At 44.7% G+C, this 16,614-nt stretch overlaps 1 protein-coding gene across 1 annotated transcript in view; it reads left to right on the forward strand.

The window, feature by feature from the left end:
- Positions 1 to 16,614, forward strand: part of LOC126531871 (luciferin 4-monooxygenase-like) — an 88,622-nt gene that overhangs the window by 47,881 nt on the left and 24,127 nt on the right. The window contains exons 2-3 of the mRNA XM_055070440.2: positions 1,870 to 2,014; positions 9,694 to 9,963. Of these exons, the coding sequence (XP_054926415.2) occupies positions 1,870 to 2,014; positions 9,694 to 9,963 (415 nt within the window). The remainder of the gene's footprint in view (positions 1 to 1,869; positions 2,015 to 9,693; positions 9,964 to 16,614) is intronic.

The raw sequence follows: 16,614 nt of genomic DNA on the forward strand, positions 1-16,614 counted from the left end.
TCCTGGTCAAATTACATACCGGGCAGGCCGACCTGCGACGTTAGCCCCCCCCCCCCCCTCACTCCCGAACAAAATTTGTGGCTAGGCCACTGGCTACTAGGTATGTGATCCTGGCTGTGATGCCATGGTGGTCGTTCCATTGCCGTCATCGCAGCTTCATCATCTTACGCTCGTCATGCGTTCTCGTCACCCCTTCTACCTCGACCCAGTAGCTGAGAATGTGTACTAGTTTTGGGCTCTAGATATGGGCGCGTAGACGTTTCATCACTGTCATTGCAGCTTTGCCATCAGACCGCTCGTCATGCTGTCGTCATAACATCATCGTAGTCATGCATTCGTTGTTACACCGCCGCAGTGATGCTATTGTGTTTCAATCGCCGTCATTCCAGCTTCGTTATCTGGCTATCGTCATACTGTCGTCGTCACGCCTTCAATCTGGCCCAGTGATCCCCGTTATTTAATAGGTTGGGTCTTTTAGCTTTTTCATCCCACTGTCGTGATGCCGCCGTCATCATGCCATCATTTTAATACAGCGTTCATGATACATTCACCATCCCGCCACTGTCATCATACAGTTGTCATGCCGTTCTCTTCCTGCCGCTGTCATGCAATCATCGTCTCTGCATCGTCGGGTGGATGCAGTGGTCGTTCCCTCGTTATCATTGTAATTTCAAAATCCAACTCTCGTCATACCGTCGTCGTCATAGCATTGTCGCCATACGCACGGGCGCTCTTTATTTTTTTCTCTTTGCCCGCCTCAGCTGACGTCGAAGCGGACTTTGCTTGTGCATCTGAATCGCGGGTGCATCTGCCCCGGCTGACGCGGTAGCAGACTGCGTGCTCAGCATCGTCACGCTCTCGCTTCACCGTCATCATCACTTCAGTGCCTTCTGCCCATTGTCGTGATGCTGTCGTCGTCATCTCACCTTCATCGATCCATCTACATCATTCCTTTTTCTTCATTTTATCGTAATCATGCTGTCGTCATTCAATTGTGATGATACCTCCGTTGTAATGCATTAGTCATTATGCTTCGTCGTTACACGCACGCTCTCATACACCTATTGTCATACAGTCGTCGTCACGCCATGGTCATCTCATTTTCCTCACGTCGTCGTTGTCATGTTGTCGTTATACCATCATCATAATTTAAGAATCGACACCTCGTTGTTGTGCCGCCGCTGTCGTTATAGGCCGTCCTCGGTGCGTCGATATCATTCCTTCTTCATCATTCCATCGTCCCTGCATCGGCGCCATAAAGTCATCGTCATGCCGCCATGCTCATGGGCGGCCTGACCATGGCAAGTGAGGGCTCTACGAAAGTGGGACGATGCCGGAGTATGTGGCAAATAGCCGAAGCAACGGAAATCTCAGAATTTCAACTACACATTTTAAAGAAACGCGATTGCAGGAATATTGTCTCGCTACATTATCGATGCTAATGAAAATAGCCCTTGAGGAGTAATAGTGATTAGTTCTGCCGTGATTGTTTCTCGAACTATTCTAGCGTACCTCTCGCCCACGCACATTACATTCCTCGCCAGTACGGATATCACCTGGCAATGGCGTTAAGCCGTTAATTGTCGCTCGCCTAATATTCCGTGCTTTCACATTTTCGTCTCCTTTTTTCCGCGTAGTTATAGAGAGGAATACCTTTACCTACGATATCGCTGCCATCATTCGTTCCTGGGCAGTCGCCGAAGAAGTATCACTGTATTCCGCACACTATCTATTATCAATTTCTTAAACAATTGCTCTAATCCTACACCTTATGTGCGAGAGTCATTGAAGAGATAAAGTGAAAATGAATGTATGCTATTTACTTTCCTTTCACATATTGAAAGGCAATGAAATGTTTTTCATTCCCAGGTTGTGGATGTGAACTCACGTCAGAAACTGAGTGCCCACCAGACAGGCGAGATCTGCTTCCGCACATTTTCTATGGTGAGGGGTTATTACAAGCGACCAAAAGAAACTGCCGAGCTTTTCGACGAAGAAGGCTGGTGTTTGTCAGGTATACACACTGTTACCAATAACTCTGGACTTTTCGCTCCTGAAGCGTTTGCCAAATAATATGATGGCCTATAGACCTTTTTATCGGGCAAGGAGGAAATGACGTGCGGTGAGCGTTTCCTCCTTTCTGGCTTGTACGACCGGCGCGCCGCTGCTTGAAAGTGTTGCTGTCGCGTGCTGCATAACGATTTGCAGATGCTTTCGCTCATTCTTGGTGAAATGTATGTGGTATCAATGCGAACAAGTTCGTCGGGAACCACTGTAATGCCTCTCGGTGCAGCAGCAACTACAATATGCGGAAATTTCTCTTGGGTGTGCAAACGGCCGACGTGCAGCAACACCCATGGTGCGGGTACGTGTTGCGAACTATTTTGGCTGTATCGGTTTTACACTGGACTAAGAGAACCGGTGTCTGTGAACTGCCAACGTGAATGGCTAACCGGTATGGCCCTCACGCGTTTCAAGTCTAGCAGACTTGAATCACTTCGCGCTAGTTCTCTGTGTATGAGGTCAATGACAGTGCTCAACACAGCGATCAGTGTGGTTTGTAAACCAGGATGATGATACGTATAGGGTTTGTGCTACGGCGCTGGCATTTTGCCCTTCAAAGCGTCAGTATCCTAAGGGGGTCGCATAAAAATAATCCGACGGCTATTTGTGAGGGCAAGAACACCGCAAGATGGGTATGTGCTTCATATCGTGGACGGGGGGGGGACAAGACAAGAAAATTCTGGCTGAAATCATCTCACGATGACTACCGATGGTAATGGAAATAGCCATCGAGCAATGGAGCCAGATACCATATTCTTGAAGTCACGTTTAACATCTGTAGTTGTAATCATGATTATTTGCTTCGGCTATTTCCAACATACTCTGATATCGTCCCACTTTGGTAGGGCACTCGCTTGTCCAAGGTCGCCGATGAGCATGGAGGCATGGCATCTTTATGACTTCGACACATTAAAAATGGAATGACTAAGAGGGAATGATATCGATGTCAGGAGGACGGCGTGACTACATGGGATGTTGATTTCTAAGTTATGACGCTGCTCAGTTGGGCATGACGTACAGCACACTCTAAAAACAAAGAGAGTTCCGGGCACTCTCTTTGAGGGAGTATCTGCTTGTCCCATATTTCACTCTCCTTTCGAGAGTAGATCGACCCTATTTGAGAGAGAGTAGGGCAATTCCTCCTGACAGAGTTTTGGTACTCCACCGCAAGGGAGTGCTTGTACTCTTCCGCTTAGTGCTAATACTCTCCCCACAGGAAGTCCTAGTACAATTCCACAGAGTGCTAATACTCTCCCCACAGGAGTAATAGTACTCCCCCAGACCGAGTATATCTACTCCTCCAAGCCGAGTGTGTCTACTCCCCCAAACAGAGTGCTTGTACTCCTTCAGAACAGAGTGTTGTACTCTTCCCAATAGTGTGAAAGCACGATGTAGATCCATGGTCGCGTTTGAAGGGATTCACAATACTTACACGTGGGGAATATTTGATTCCTTTATAAGCAGCTTCTGCACTTATGCTTGGTGAATGGGATGTAATCTGTAGTCGCCGAGTCATTCACATGAAAAATTTTCTCTCTTAAACGGTCAAAATCTTTATTGATCAGTGACAAGACAAACTGAATAATAATTTGAGAAACATACTGACAAACACATAAAATCAGATTACAATGATACCCATGAAATTTAGAACACACCTTGTAATAAAAGAACTATATTCTCTAAAGTTTCAACAGTATTACAGTGTATAAATATCCTTTAATTACAATTGGCTCCGTCTTTTCAGAAATAAAGTATTCAATTGAAAGTTAAACATGGAACAGACATGTGTAAACTCACAAAGTATTGACACTGTGATCGAAGAGAAATATACGCCACATTACTGGCCAGCAAATGCATTTCTGGCACAAAACGCGTGCACTTACATGGCAGAGCTTACAAGATGAGCTGCTATGCATGGGGCCTCTTAATGTAGATAACTTGTGCAAGAAACTTATTTTGTGTGCCATATTCTAAGACCGCAGCTCATTTGATGACGTCCTGTACAGCATATGGATGTTCCTGACTGAGGGTACAGTGCATTTAGAAATGTGTAGTATTCTCATGTAAGGCTGCAGGTCTAGCTAGCTTTGCTTATATTTTACATAAAGTTATTCATGTATGGGCTGCACCCCATTGTTTCTAAGTGTGTCTTGTCGTGGTTCTGCAGCAATATCCTGCCCGGTCTGAAACCGGTACAAAGGCGTATTATATTTCCTATTCGGTTGGCCTTATCACGAAAGTAGTTTCCTGGTGCTGTTGGAATTAATCCGATACACTTTCTCACACATAAATAAAATTAAATTTACAGTTTTATCTAGTGTGCAGCAAATGAGTAAAAAACTGCAAGGAGCATTGGCATTAAGATATTGCGCTCAAATTTCTTGTCATATATGGTAGCTTTTCATTCCCATTACGGTAAGTATGCTATACTTCTGAGGAGCAGCTTGCATAATTACATGATCAATTATTCTGACTCGCTGAATATACAATCTAACTGAAGTATAGCATGGCTTCAGGTGTGAACCAAAAATCAAATGCGATGGATATGATGCCTCAAAGGTGACATAAGCATAAGTACAGGCAGGGAAGTGCACAAAAAAGACAAACAAAGAAGCAAAACAAACTGAGAATGGCGCCATTCTGTTTCATATATCCCTTCCATGTATGTGGATTTTGCATGTGACTATGCATATACTTGCACAACGTACCAACTACCTGAAAGCAAAGCTTTTTTCCTACTGAAGTGGTTAAGATGCGCTAAAGCAAGAAAAATTATTGTACTTACAGAATCTTCGTCTCAAAACAAGTACATATGCGTCTAGGAAGATTACTACATCACCTCACTGTGCACTCTATCTTAAGTCCAGAAGAATTCTGTCTGCAGAAGCCATGAAACTAAGGGGGTTTAGCTTAACACTATATGTTCACCTCCGCCAAATGATGAACAAGTCTTCTACTCAGATGCTTTGTTATTTGCATAGAATGCATCTCTACCTCCACTAGCATACTTCGTTGGCAAGTAGATTGAAGAAACGACAATTTGACATGTTTAAAATAATTTTCAATTCCAAGTGACTCTCTGGCTTCTAAGACGTAAGGTGCGCACCACGGTGTACACAGTTAAAGGCCTTAATTGCTCCTTGATTTCGCTTTGGTAGGCACAAGCGGTTCTAATGAACTAGTTTCGTGAGCATGAAAGTAAACAATAATGACTTCTTAAACATGGGATTTTCTTCCCTAATGCTTCCCCTTTCTGGAACCTGAAAGGAAGTCATAATTCTAAAATAAGTGTAAAAATAAATAAAAAGGAAGACATGAAAATCTGGCTGCTTTATGTCAGCGTTTACAATACAGAATCACAATGGTATTTATTCGCACCCTTGCATTCACATGCGGTTAAATGTAAGCGATTAAAGCTGGTAAATGTATGTAAGCACCTAACCAAGCATGAGCTGTTGATTTTTGCAGTGAACACATGCACCGTGCTCATTGCGAGTATGTATCGTCAATAAGCAAATATGCAATTTCATTGCACCACAATTTTTTTATCACGTGGATATATCTGTTGAGGGGCAAGACAAAAAGCAGTCACTCTCACAACTAATCACCTTTTTAAAACACATTTATAACTTTTCAATGGCACTTACTACTATGTGTTTGCCTCCAGAGAGCATACTAGATTTTGACTTTCCGCATCAGACATTACATAAATATACCATGTTAACATGACTGCCTAGAGCATGTGAGAATTTTCATCTTGGTGTGACATAGTGTATTTTGATTTTGTTGTCATTTAGTCAAACGGTACACCCAATATACCCACATTCTAGTTCTTCTAGTCCAAATTGCATGGCCATGTATTTTGATGCTTTGGCGTGCGCTCCTCTGCACTTCGGGAAGTCGCGCTGGGCTGGCTCTTTGACATACTTGTGTCCTTGCAGCTGCCTTCTTGCGTCATATAAAGCGGGTGCCCGAAAAAAATCGTGTGCAAAAGTCAACACGAGCACATGGTGTAAACAACATCAAGACAGTCAAGGTCATGGCACTAAAATAAAGTCTCAGCTCTTAGTCTTCCTACTGAAATGCATGCGAAACATCTAAATGACTGCAACAGTCAACTGCTAAACTAACTTAAATTTTCAGCTTTAAACAAAAAAGAAATAACGGACAGTTCATCCTCGTTCGGCACCAAAGTTAAAATACTCCTGCTAATCAATAGAATATTGGTCATTGTCAGATGTCATAGGTCTGTCATTAGTCTGATGTGTCGCAAACACCACTTGTGACACATACTAAGCACGTGCCCACTGTGCTCCCCGCACCATCTCAGGTTGTGCCACTGCTCAAGCCATAATTTGAGGATCACATCTGCAAACATGATGTTCAGTAGGGATTAAAATATGGTCCTCCATTTCAGCGGATATGACTGGACGTGCCAATAATAAAGGGCAACAAGGCTTGTTATGGCAAGCTTACCCACATTTCAATGATAACATGAAAGTTCACTGCCACCTGCATCTAAGCTTACTAAAAGGGATAAACTTATCTTGATTTATGAGGTGCGCAATGGAGTTCATTTTGACAGACTTGACTACTGCTGCAGTTTGAAATCAAGCATTTTACATTCTTGAAGGCATGTAAAAGTTGCAGTTAGACCGCAGTTATTAGTTTGTTAGACCAACTATTTTTTTTTTGTGTACGACAGACGACTGGTAACACAGAATTAAAACAACGTTTCATTTTGATGCTTTATTCCGCTACTAAATATAATAAAGCGACAAACACATTTTGATCTGCCATGCAGTATCAAGATGCACACATTAGGCTTGTAACTCCCAGCGGAAGGGTGATTTAGCAGTTCATATAACATAACTCTGAAATGCCAAGTCATATTAGCAAATGCACAGGCATGTCAAAACAATAAGCCTATGGAAAGCGCCCCTGCAATTGGAATTACACACAGCAGCCGTTATATTCGATGCCGATGCGTAACTCGCTGCATGACAATTCACCGAGTTCGTAGACATAAGCGCCCTTTCAGATTCGAACCGTTCTCGAAGACCGCAACAGGAGACATAAAATCAGACATATAATCACACCATTTCAATACATGAGCAAAAACAGTTCAGTCTTAGGGCTAAACACCATGAAAGCAATTCAGTGCGCGACGGCGACGAGCGACGGCTTCGAGCGACAAAACGGGCCGTCGCTTAAACAGATCGCTCGGTTCTCGAAATCTAGAAATCGTCCCTCGTTTTCCGGAAGTGCTATGAGCGACTAGCCAATAGCGCGAAGCCGAAACTGGATGTATATCGCTCAAATACTACCGATTGTCGCGCGGAACGAGCGAACAATTGAATTTTTATACGTGCAAGGATGAGAACCTACTGCAAGACGTTCGGAAATATTTTGTGCTACTTTTTATAGTAAAATACATCAACTTAAATTACTAAAGCAAGCGTCACGCCAGCTTCGACGAGTGTTTGCAGCCCTCATGCCGGCAACACCGGGGAGGCGTCGCTCAAAATCGTCGCTCGGTCTTAGTACGACTTGTAGGCGACGAGCGAACGCGACAGCGATCTCCATCGCATCGGTTGTAGCTGTCGCGCAGAAGAACGCTTATATGGGGTGTATACGCTATTCAGTATAAAACATGGATTTCTCACGCGTTTTCACTAAGTTCAAGATAACACGCCCAACTGACCTCTTGCAACATGTAGCTGAACGCCTTCGGCAAAGTTTCTAACTAGCACTGGTGCTGCACGTAACTTCAGTGGTCGCAGATTATCCGTGGGCGAGACAGCCTCAAGCGCGCGGCTTATTTATAACGAAAGCATGCCGCCAGCAAAATGACCCCTTCTGGTATGTGACTCCTTAATTCAACAGCGTTCCGTACACATAGACTCCCAATCTGAATGAATTCAAAGACACAAAACGCACGCTAAGCATGCTCCGCATAGGTTCGGAATCATGGGCTGGCGAACAAACCATTTTAAGCGTTCTCTTGCCTCACGCCTTATTGAACATACCGTGGTTTTGGTACCGCTTGCGATTTTCAAAGCTCTTACGGATAGCGGCAAGTGATAAAATGACATGCAGTTACCGCGACGACTGGCTTTTTCGATTGATATCGAGAGACACAGCGCGTATGCCTAGTCCATTGTCAATCGCGTCGGCTAAGCGCCGCGACGACTTCCTGGCGATATCATGTCATATGCGCAAAATGTGCACCTAAGGAGGAATTCACTTACCGTGGAGGATTTCTTGTTATATCCAACAAATGACGAACGATTGTCGTCTTTTCGCAGCGATGCGAGATGGCTGACACACGATCTTCCTTGGATGGCCTTCGTTGCTGCTCGCTGGACGGATCCCCTTTCTCCGGGGCTGTGTTGTTCCGCTTTGTTGAGCGCGCGGGGGGTGGAGCAACTCCGACTGAAAAAGTAGAGCGCTCTCTACACATTCCTTTGAACCGTGGCTGCTTGTTCTCTTAGAAGCAAAACGGTCTGTTCTTTGCTCAGCGTGCGTGAGTGATACATCGCCATGTTCGGGGCCAGCCTCCTACAGTTGAAGTAGAAGATTACGCTGTGTTTTGTTCTCTATTGCCGTAGGAGTAGAACGAGCATTCTACTCTATCTATGAAGGGGAGAGTGAAAAGCACATTTCACTCTCTCCTTGGTGACGGAGTGAACAATGCATTTCACTCCACTCGACATTTTGAGAGAGTAAAACAACGCTTTGGAGAGTAAATCGGCCGCTTCACTCCAGCGATACCCTCTCTAGTTTTTAGAATGCAGAGAACGACATTACATGGAGGTTTGAAATATCAAATAGGCGTAATCAATTTTTCTGAGTACTCGGGCTCGAAAATAATTTCGTTTTGTTTAAACCGCTGAAGAGAGCCGAAGGAAGCAGCTACCTTCTTTTTCTTTTTTAAATCAACAAATTCTGGGGTTTTACGTGGCAAAACAATATACCAATATGAGGCACTCGCGGCTTTTTAGTTTTTCTCACCTAGAGTTCTGTAAAATGCACCTAAATGTAAGTACATGAGTGGTTTTTCCATTTTGTCCCCATCGAATTCTGCGGCCTAGATTGAACCCGCAAGCACCAATTTAGAATCCCAATGGCATAGCCACAATGGACACTAATTAAGGCACCTAGTCGGCTTCTTTCTGTTTTTCTAAAGCATAGATTGGCAAAAAAAGTTAACGCTGCTTACGGGCCAAATATTAGTATATAAAATGGCTAATTAAAATTGTTTTCGGCCCCCGAGGTGCAACCCGATAAAAGACCACGTACCAGTTACTTCACATCCTATTACGCCAAGAAGACGCAAAAATTAACGCAAGAATGCGCGCTGGATTTTTCCCCTGTTAGTATACTTCGCTTAAATCGGAGAACAGCTCTACGGGGGCTGGACGAGGCAGATTTTTCTGTCCAAAATTAGAAGACACTGACTTCCACTGCCGTGACGCATAGAGGGGACAGCTGTTGAGCAACTGGTAGCACAAAATGCATACAAGCGGTAAAGGAACCAAGGCATTACGATGAAGAAGCAGAGAAATCCGAATAAAATTTGAATGCTTGTGATTAGCGCTCATGGATGTCATCATCATTTTGACGCAGGTGATGCAGGATACTACGACGATGACGGCCGCCTATACATCTTCGATCGCCTGAAACAGATGATCAAGTGCATGGATAAGCAGGTTGTCCCCGTAGAGTTAGAAGACCTGCTACTCCGACAGCACGTGGACGAGATCGCCGAGGTTTGCGTAGTCGGCCTTCCGCACTCCGACTATGGCGAGGCACCTGCGGCTGCCGTCGTACTTACGGAGAACGGCTGCATGCAGGAACTACCGACACTGGCCGAGAGGATAAAGGATACGGTTGCCAGTGAGTTTTCGTGCATACAAACGACGCTTACGTTATTTTCTGAAGCTGTAGACTACTCTGAGCACTCTCTGCGCCCCACGGGAACATAGATGGACATTTGGTTGTTAATGCCCTAAGCTTCCTAAAGACACTTTTTTCAGCGATGCTGCTACGCGCCCAAATTTATTCGCATTGGGCAAGACGATTTCGTTGACAGGGTCTTCTGTAGCAAGCGTATTTAGGATCATCATCATCATCATCATCGTCATCGTCGTCGTCGTTGTCATCATAATCATCAGCATCCTGATCAGCCTATTTTATGCCCACTGCAGGACGAAGGCCTCCCCCTGCGATCTCCAATTACCCCTGTCCTGCGCCAACCGATTCCAAATAGCACCCGCAAAATTACTAATTTCGTCGCACAACCTAGTCTTCTGCCGTCTTCTACTGCGCTTCCTTCTCTTAATACCCATTCTGCCAGACTAATGGTCCATCGGTTATCTAATCTGCGCATTGCGTGACCTGCTAAGCGCCATTTTTTCTCTTAATGTATGTTAGAATATAGTCTATACCTGTTTCTCGCTGATCCAAACCGCTCTCCTTCTGTCTCTTAAATTTATGCCTAGCATTCTTCGTTCCATCGCTCTTAGCCCGGTCCTAACTTGTTCTCAAGCTTCTTTGTCAGTCTCCAAGTCTCTGCCCCATATGTCGGCACCGGTAAAATGCACTGATTGTATAATTTCCTTTTCAATGATAGCGGTAAGCTTTCAGTCAGGAGCTCACGATGTCTGCCGTATGTGATCCAACCTATTTTTATTCTTGTGAATTTACTTCTCATGGTCAGGGTTCCCTGTGATTTGTCAACCTAGATAAACTTACTACTTGATAGACTCTGGTGGCTGACTTGCGATCCTGATTTCCTGACTCCTTTCCCGGTTATTTATCATTACCTTTGTCTTCCACATATTAATATTCAGCCCCACTCTTATAGTGTCCTTGTTAAGGCCCTCAATCATTTGTTGTAACTCGTCTGCAGTGTTGCGCAATACAACGATGTCATCGGCAAACCGAAGGTTGCTGAGGTATCAGCCGTCTATCCTTATTCCTAAACCTTCCCAGTTTATTAGCTTGAATATTTCTTCCAAGCATGCAGTGAATAGCATTGGAGAGAGTGTGCCTCCTTGTCTGACCGCTTTCTTTATAGGTATCTTCATATGTTTCGTGTGTAGACTGAAGGTAGCTGCGGAATATCTCTAGATATTTTCCACGGTATTTACGTAAGCGGTCTGTACTCCTTGATTACGCAATGCCTCAATGACTGCTGGCATGTCTACCGAATCAAATGATTTTTCGTAATCTATGAAAGCCAAACAGCTAGGCTTATTGTACTCTGCGGATTTATCGATAACCTGAATAATGACATGGATGTAATGCGTTGTAGTGTATCCCTTCCTGAATCCTGCCTATTCCCTTGGTTGACTAAAGTCCACTGTTGCCCTTTTTTGATTGGATATTATTCTGGTAAATATTTTATATAATACTTGGAGTAAGCTAATGGGCCTATAATTTTTCAGTTCTTTATCGTCTGCTTTTCTGCGGATTAGTATATTATTGGCATTCTTCCAGGTTTTGGGACCCTTGCAGTCGATAGACACTTCGTATAGAGCGCCGCCAGTTTTCTTAGCATTGTGTCTCCTAATTCTCCTAAATCGACTGTTATTCCATCCTCTCCTGCCGCTTTTCGCCGTTTCTTCTCTTGCAAGGCCCTTTTGACCTCATCTCTAGTTAGGAGTTTCTGTAATCCTGTCTTTATTGTATCCAATAGAGTACTCCTGAGTCCTCTGGGTACTGTATAGGTCAGTATAGAATTTTTCCGAAGCTTTTATTATACCTTCGAGATTGCGGATGATATTACCCTGCTTATCTTTCAGTACATACATATTGGTTTGTCCTATGCCAAGTTTCCTTCTTACGGATTCAGGTAGCGCCCATCTTTTAGGGCTTCTTCAGTACTGCTCACGGTATAATTTCTAGTATCCTTTATTTTCACTTTGTTGACCAATTTGGACAATTCCGCGAATTCTATTTATCTCTTGAGTAGGACACTTTTATTCTTTGGCGTTTCTTTATTAGGTCCTTTGTTACCTGGGAGAGCTCACCTATTGGTTGCCTTGATGACTTGCCTCCCACTTCAATTGCTGCCTCTGAAGCCAGCCAGAAGAGCAGATTGGGTGAGGGAACAAACGCGAGGTAATGACATCTTAGTTGAAATCAAGAAAAAGACATGGGCATGGGCAGGACATGTAATGAGGAGGGAAGATAACCGATGGTCATTAAGGGTTACGAACTTGATTCCAAGGGAAGGGAAGCGAAAACAGGGGACGGCAGATAGTTAGGTGGGCGGATGAGATTAAGAAGTTTGCAGGGACGACATGGCCGCAATTAGCACATGACCGGGGTAGTTGAAGCATGGGAGAGGCCTTTGCCCTGCAGCGGGCATAACCAAGCTGATGATGATGATGATGATGATGGTGATGATGATAAGAATATATGTGATATCATTAGATAGCTGTACATGTCTACTATGTATGTGAGAGGTTACAAAAAGATATTGGTTTTCGCCGTCCTACGACGACGCTGAACGTATCGCGCACGCTGCAATTAGGTACGCAACACTTGTCAAGCGCTTGTTGCACAACGTTGTGAATAACACGTTTACGATCGAACGCTAACATTCGGGCCTCCAGCAGGCCCTCTGTAACCTAAGTGATCCGCGCCGACCTTACCGGGTGAATTCGCGGCGCGTATCCCCTATGACGCACAAACGGTGTCAGAGGGCACGAACGATCGTTGCTCTTAAGGCTTGATAGAGTATTACAAGCTACCATGCCACCTACGTCCTAGCCTTCATGCGTACTTTGGCAATCTTCTAAGCACGCGCAAAGGCGCTTGTCCTTATGTCTCTCGTGCCTTAAAATCGACAGAAATACGCCCGGCTGATCATCGAGTGGGGACCTCGCGCACATAGAAAATGAAATCAGTTTAGCATTCGTTCGCTAAGTGGTAGCTCGCTAACAGCGTTTCACTCAGGCTCAAACAAAGATATACAGAGGTTATATTGAATAAAAAATGTTAGACTTTCAGGTGAGTGGCCCATCACGAGCAACACTTCATCGCGCGTTAGCTTGTCTGTTCACGAAGTGATGCACTTGCCGAGAACCGAGTTGCACCATCAGTAATTGAGAGGTGCGTGCACTGAGTACGGTTCCGCTCGCTCCGAAATAACATTTGCGAGATATGTCATTTGTGAAATTACGATCGCGCGACCGACCAAAGCGAGCGAACGACTGAACGAGCCAGCGAGGGAGCGCGCGACCGCGAGTTTTCTTCGCGAGTGTTCCACGGCCGCATTTCAATACTCACGCACTTTAAAGCTCACGCCAATTAGCACCTGTACGTCTCAAATATCTATGATGGTGTCGCTCGGCGAGGAACGCGCCCCGTTACTTGATTTCGGGAGAGCACGCACGGTTTTATTTGGTGCCTTTGTATCCGAAATCCACCGGCCGACCGCCAACGACGACCGCGAACGGAAGCGGTATACAAAGCTATTAGCTCTAACCTTAAGCAACCACAAAAGGCATAGAGTTTATTTCGTAAGATGAGGTTTCGCAATTGAGCCGCAAATTTGTTCAAAAGGACTATGCTGAAATTAGCAGTTTCGTAACCGAGTTCTCGCACGCAGCCTTGGGTGCCTGCAAATTCAAGTCTGTTGGCCCACACAGTGACTAAACGCACAAAATTAGACAACGTAGTGCTTATATAAACAAGGTACACGTCGCGTAGGAATTGTGTTAAAACGTGCAGGTAAACGGCAACATGCTCAGTGAACTTTGCCACATCTGCTACGTTATGGCCCGCAGCAAATTACGCATGCCTCGAAACATACTCCACTACAACATAATTTACACCCTTAAAAGGGAAAAAGGGTTAAATGCGTTTATAACTCACATTCTTAGGGTGTCAGTTATATAAATCACACCTTAAGGGTGTGAGTTATAGACACATTTACACCCTTTTCAGTTTTAAGGTTATAAATCATTTTACAGCGTACGCAATCAGAGACTCGCAACTTGTCTCGTGGAGGATGACGGTCTGACTTTCTCCCCCTCAATTCGTTGAATCTACGTCTTTCGTAATCCGTCGCGCTTACCGCGCGGCTTCCGCAAGGGCTTCTTGCCTTCACTGAATGTATTCCGACATCCAAAGGAATAACAATTTTTCACAATAACGAAAGGTTATTGTAATGAAACAAAACGTTTCATTACAATGAGCGTAGCAGCTCATTGTAATGAAAACGCCGCGATGGGGCGTCGCAATTGCCGTAAAGTTCATTGCACGGAGTTCACAAACAAAAGCACAACGCACACGCAAGAGCAATGGTACTAACATGCGCTTCCACATAAATGGCACTGGCGCGCGACTGTAAATAAAGGAAGCCGGCGCGAAGCCCCACGTTACGCCAGTAGACCAATAGCAACGCGGTGTCGGCCAGTGCGAGGATGCGAGAGGAGGAGGCGGCATTCTTCAAAGCTTGTCGCTACCTTACGAAATTTTAAAGGTTTAGGAAAAACCGCGAGACGGCGCGAAAAGTTCAAAGGATGGCGCTGATTTTAAACATCAAGGGGCTTTCAGTTGCTACGAGCTCCCGTCTTGTGGCTAGCACTGACCGCACCTGTACAAATTGAGCTAAATACAGAATCTACTGTTAACTACCCATGTATAACTTGTTAATTTTATATTATTGAGAGAAGGAAGCTAGCTTTACAAGAATATGTAATATATTAAAACGGACTGGCGGACTGTAGTTGGTTAGTGTTCACAGACAAAAACAGAGCCCGAATACAAGACAGGACGACAGAGGCGACAAGACAGGTGTTGTCGACTGAAAACTATGCATCCCGAACAAGTTCTGCGGAATGTACCTGTCATGCTCAGTAGGGGCGCTATAACGTAAAGCTTCACCAAACAGTTTCTATTCCATTTCCGCAATCAGCCCTTTGATTGCTCAAACATTTTATTGGGCAACCCCCACTTCGTCTGTCTTTCAAGCGACGTCATGAAAAATGCGGCAACTCCTCATCTGATCTGACGTCTTTACACTGATAATCCCTGATTAGACCGAGCAAATGAAAATTTGTTTCTGATTCCAAGCCTTTTTCGACATTAACGCAATAAATATGTCATTATTATGCCGAACAAAACTGAAGCTTTTTCGGAATAGCTGGAGGCTGCCCCGTTTCAAAAGGGACAGAGCTTAACCCACCGATCGCTCTTGCACTGGCTATGCGGAGCTGCTGTGCAGAATGGTTCATTTACAGCTAATAAAATTTTTACGAGGCACTGTAACATTGTTGAGCCATTCTCGCACGTAAAGGCAACGCTCCGCCAACTGTTCTTCACTGATGATCAGTTTTAGCAGTATTTTTAACCTTCCATTGCATGGCGCTACGATTTTGGATTAGTCACAGTAATTTGAGCAAGCGGAAGCGGAGCAACTCCAGACATCTGCATCACTCTGTTAAACCGATTATCTACTTCGACCGCCTCTTCTCAGTCAATTAGAAAGAAACATCTGTCAAGGTAGGTAATGCTTTTCGCTTTGAAAGCAGACAGAGGTTATACCCGTGTCATAAGTGCATCTTGAGCGAGTGTACTTCGCCGCTAGTGTCATTGGCAGGCTGCCACACGGGAACGCTTAGTGATACTTACTGCAGAGGGCACTCGTCGACGAGTATGCCCGGTGAACACACTTCGCGGCGCCATATGGCACGGCCGCGCGGGCCCTATCTTTATAAAGCCATTTGCAATGTGAAAAAATCCACGCCAACTGCTGTTAGTTTCGTGTGCGTTGCGTTTTCTCTGCTAAGTTGGCGTTGAAGCGAGAGGCATCACGAAAGTCGATTCGCTCGCTGCTGTTGCCGCGTTTCCTCACTGCAGAGTTTTGACAGGGAGTTTCCGCGGTCATCGGGTGAAATACTTTATGTTTGCTTGTGCGCGCGTGAGTCTAGTTAGTGAGCGAATGTTTACACGTTTATACGGCCGAAAAAACTAATATCCTTGCTTCGTAAAGCGGTCTACTAATTTCCTCTTGCAATCGATGCTTCGGCTTTCGGGTGCAACTGCGACATTTTTCCTTTGGAAATTATTGTGTCTTTCTTCTAATGCATTCATTTCTTTATAGCGATTCGTCTTACGGGACGGACGGAGATGTTTGCTCGTTGGATAGGCGTAGAAATGCGCGTGCTTTAAAAAAAATATTCCGAATTTTTTTGGAGACAGTTTGATGTTGAGTAAAGGTCCAAATCAAAAGTAACTCCGAGAAGATTTATTTTTTGTTCACATTTGAGGGGGGGGGGGGCGAGAAGTAACGGAAGTTAAACAAATAGCCAGGTTGCGAATTTGCGAAATAGCGAGGTTGGTCGCCGCGCAAATGACAACCAGCTGTCGTCGGCGTATATACATGTCGGCATACCCGCCGGGAAGGGTATACTTAAAGGCTGTGAATGATAATATTTCATCGTAGGGGAGTTATTCGTGAGCCCTCAGGACTTCCAGTTGAAGGTGCGGCGTGGCATTGTTCAGTTAACAGTCTAGAACCAAATAGTTTAC

This window comes from Dermacentor andersoni, chromosome 4, assembly GCF_023375885.2.
Source record: "Dermacentor andersoni chromosome 4, qqDerAnde1_hic_scaffold, whole genome shotgun sequence".
Lineage (NCBI taxonomy): Eukaryota > Metazoa > Arthropoda > Arachnida > Ixodida > Ixodidae > Dermacentor > Dermacentor andersoni.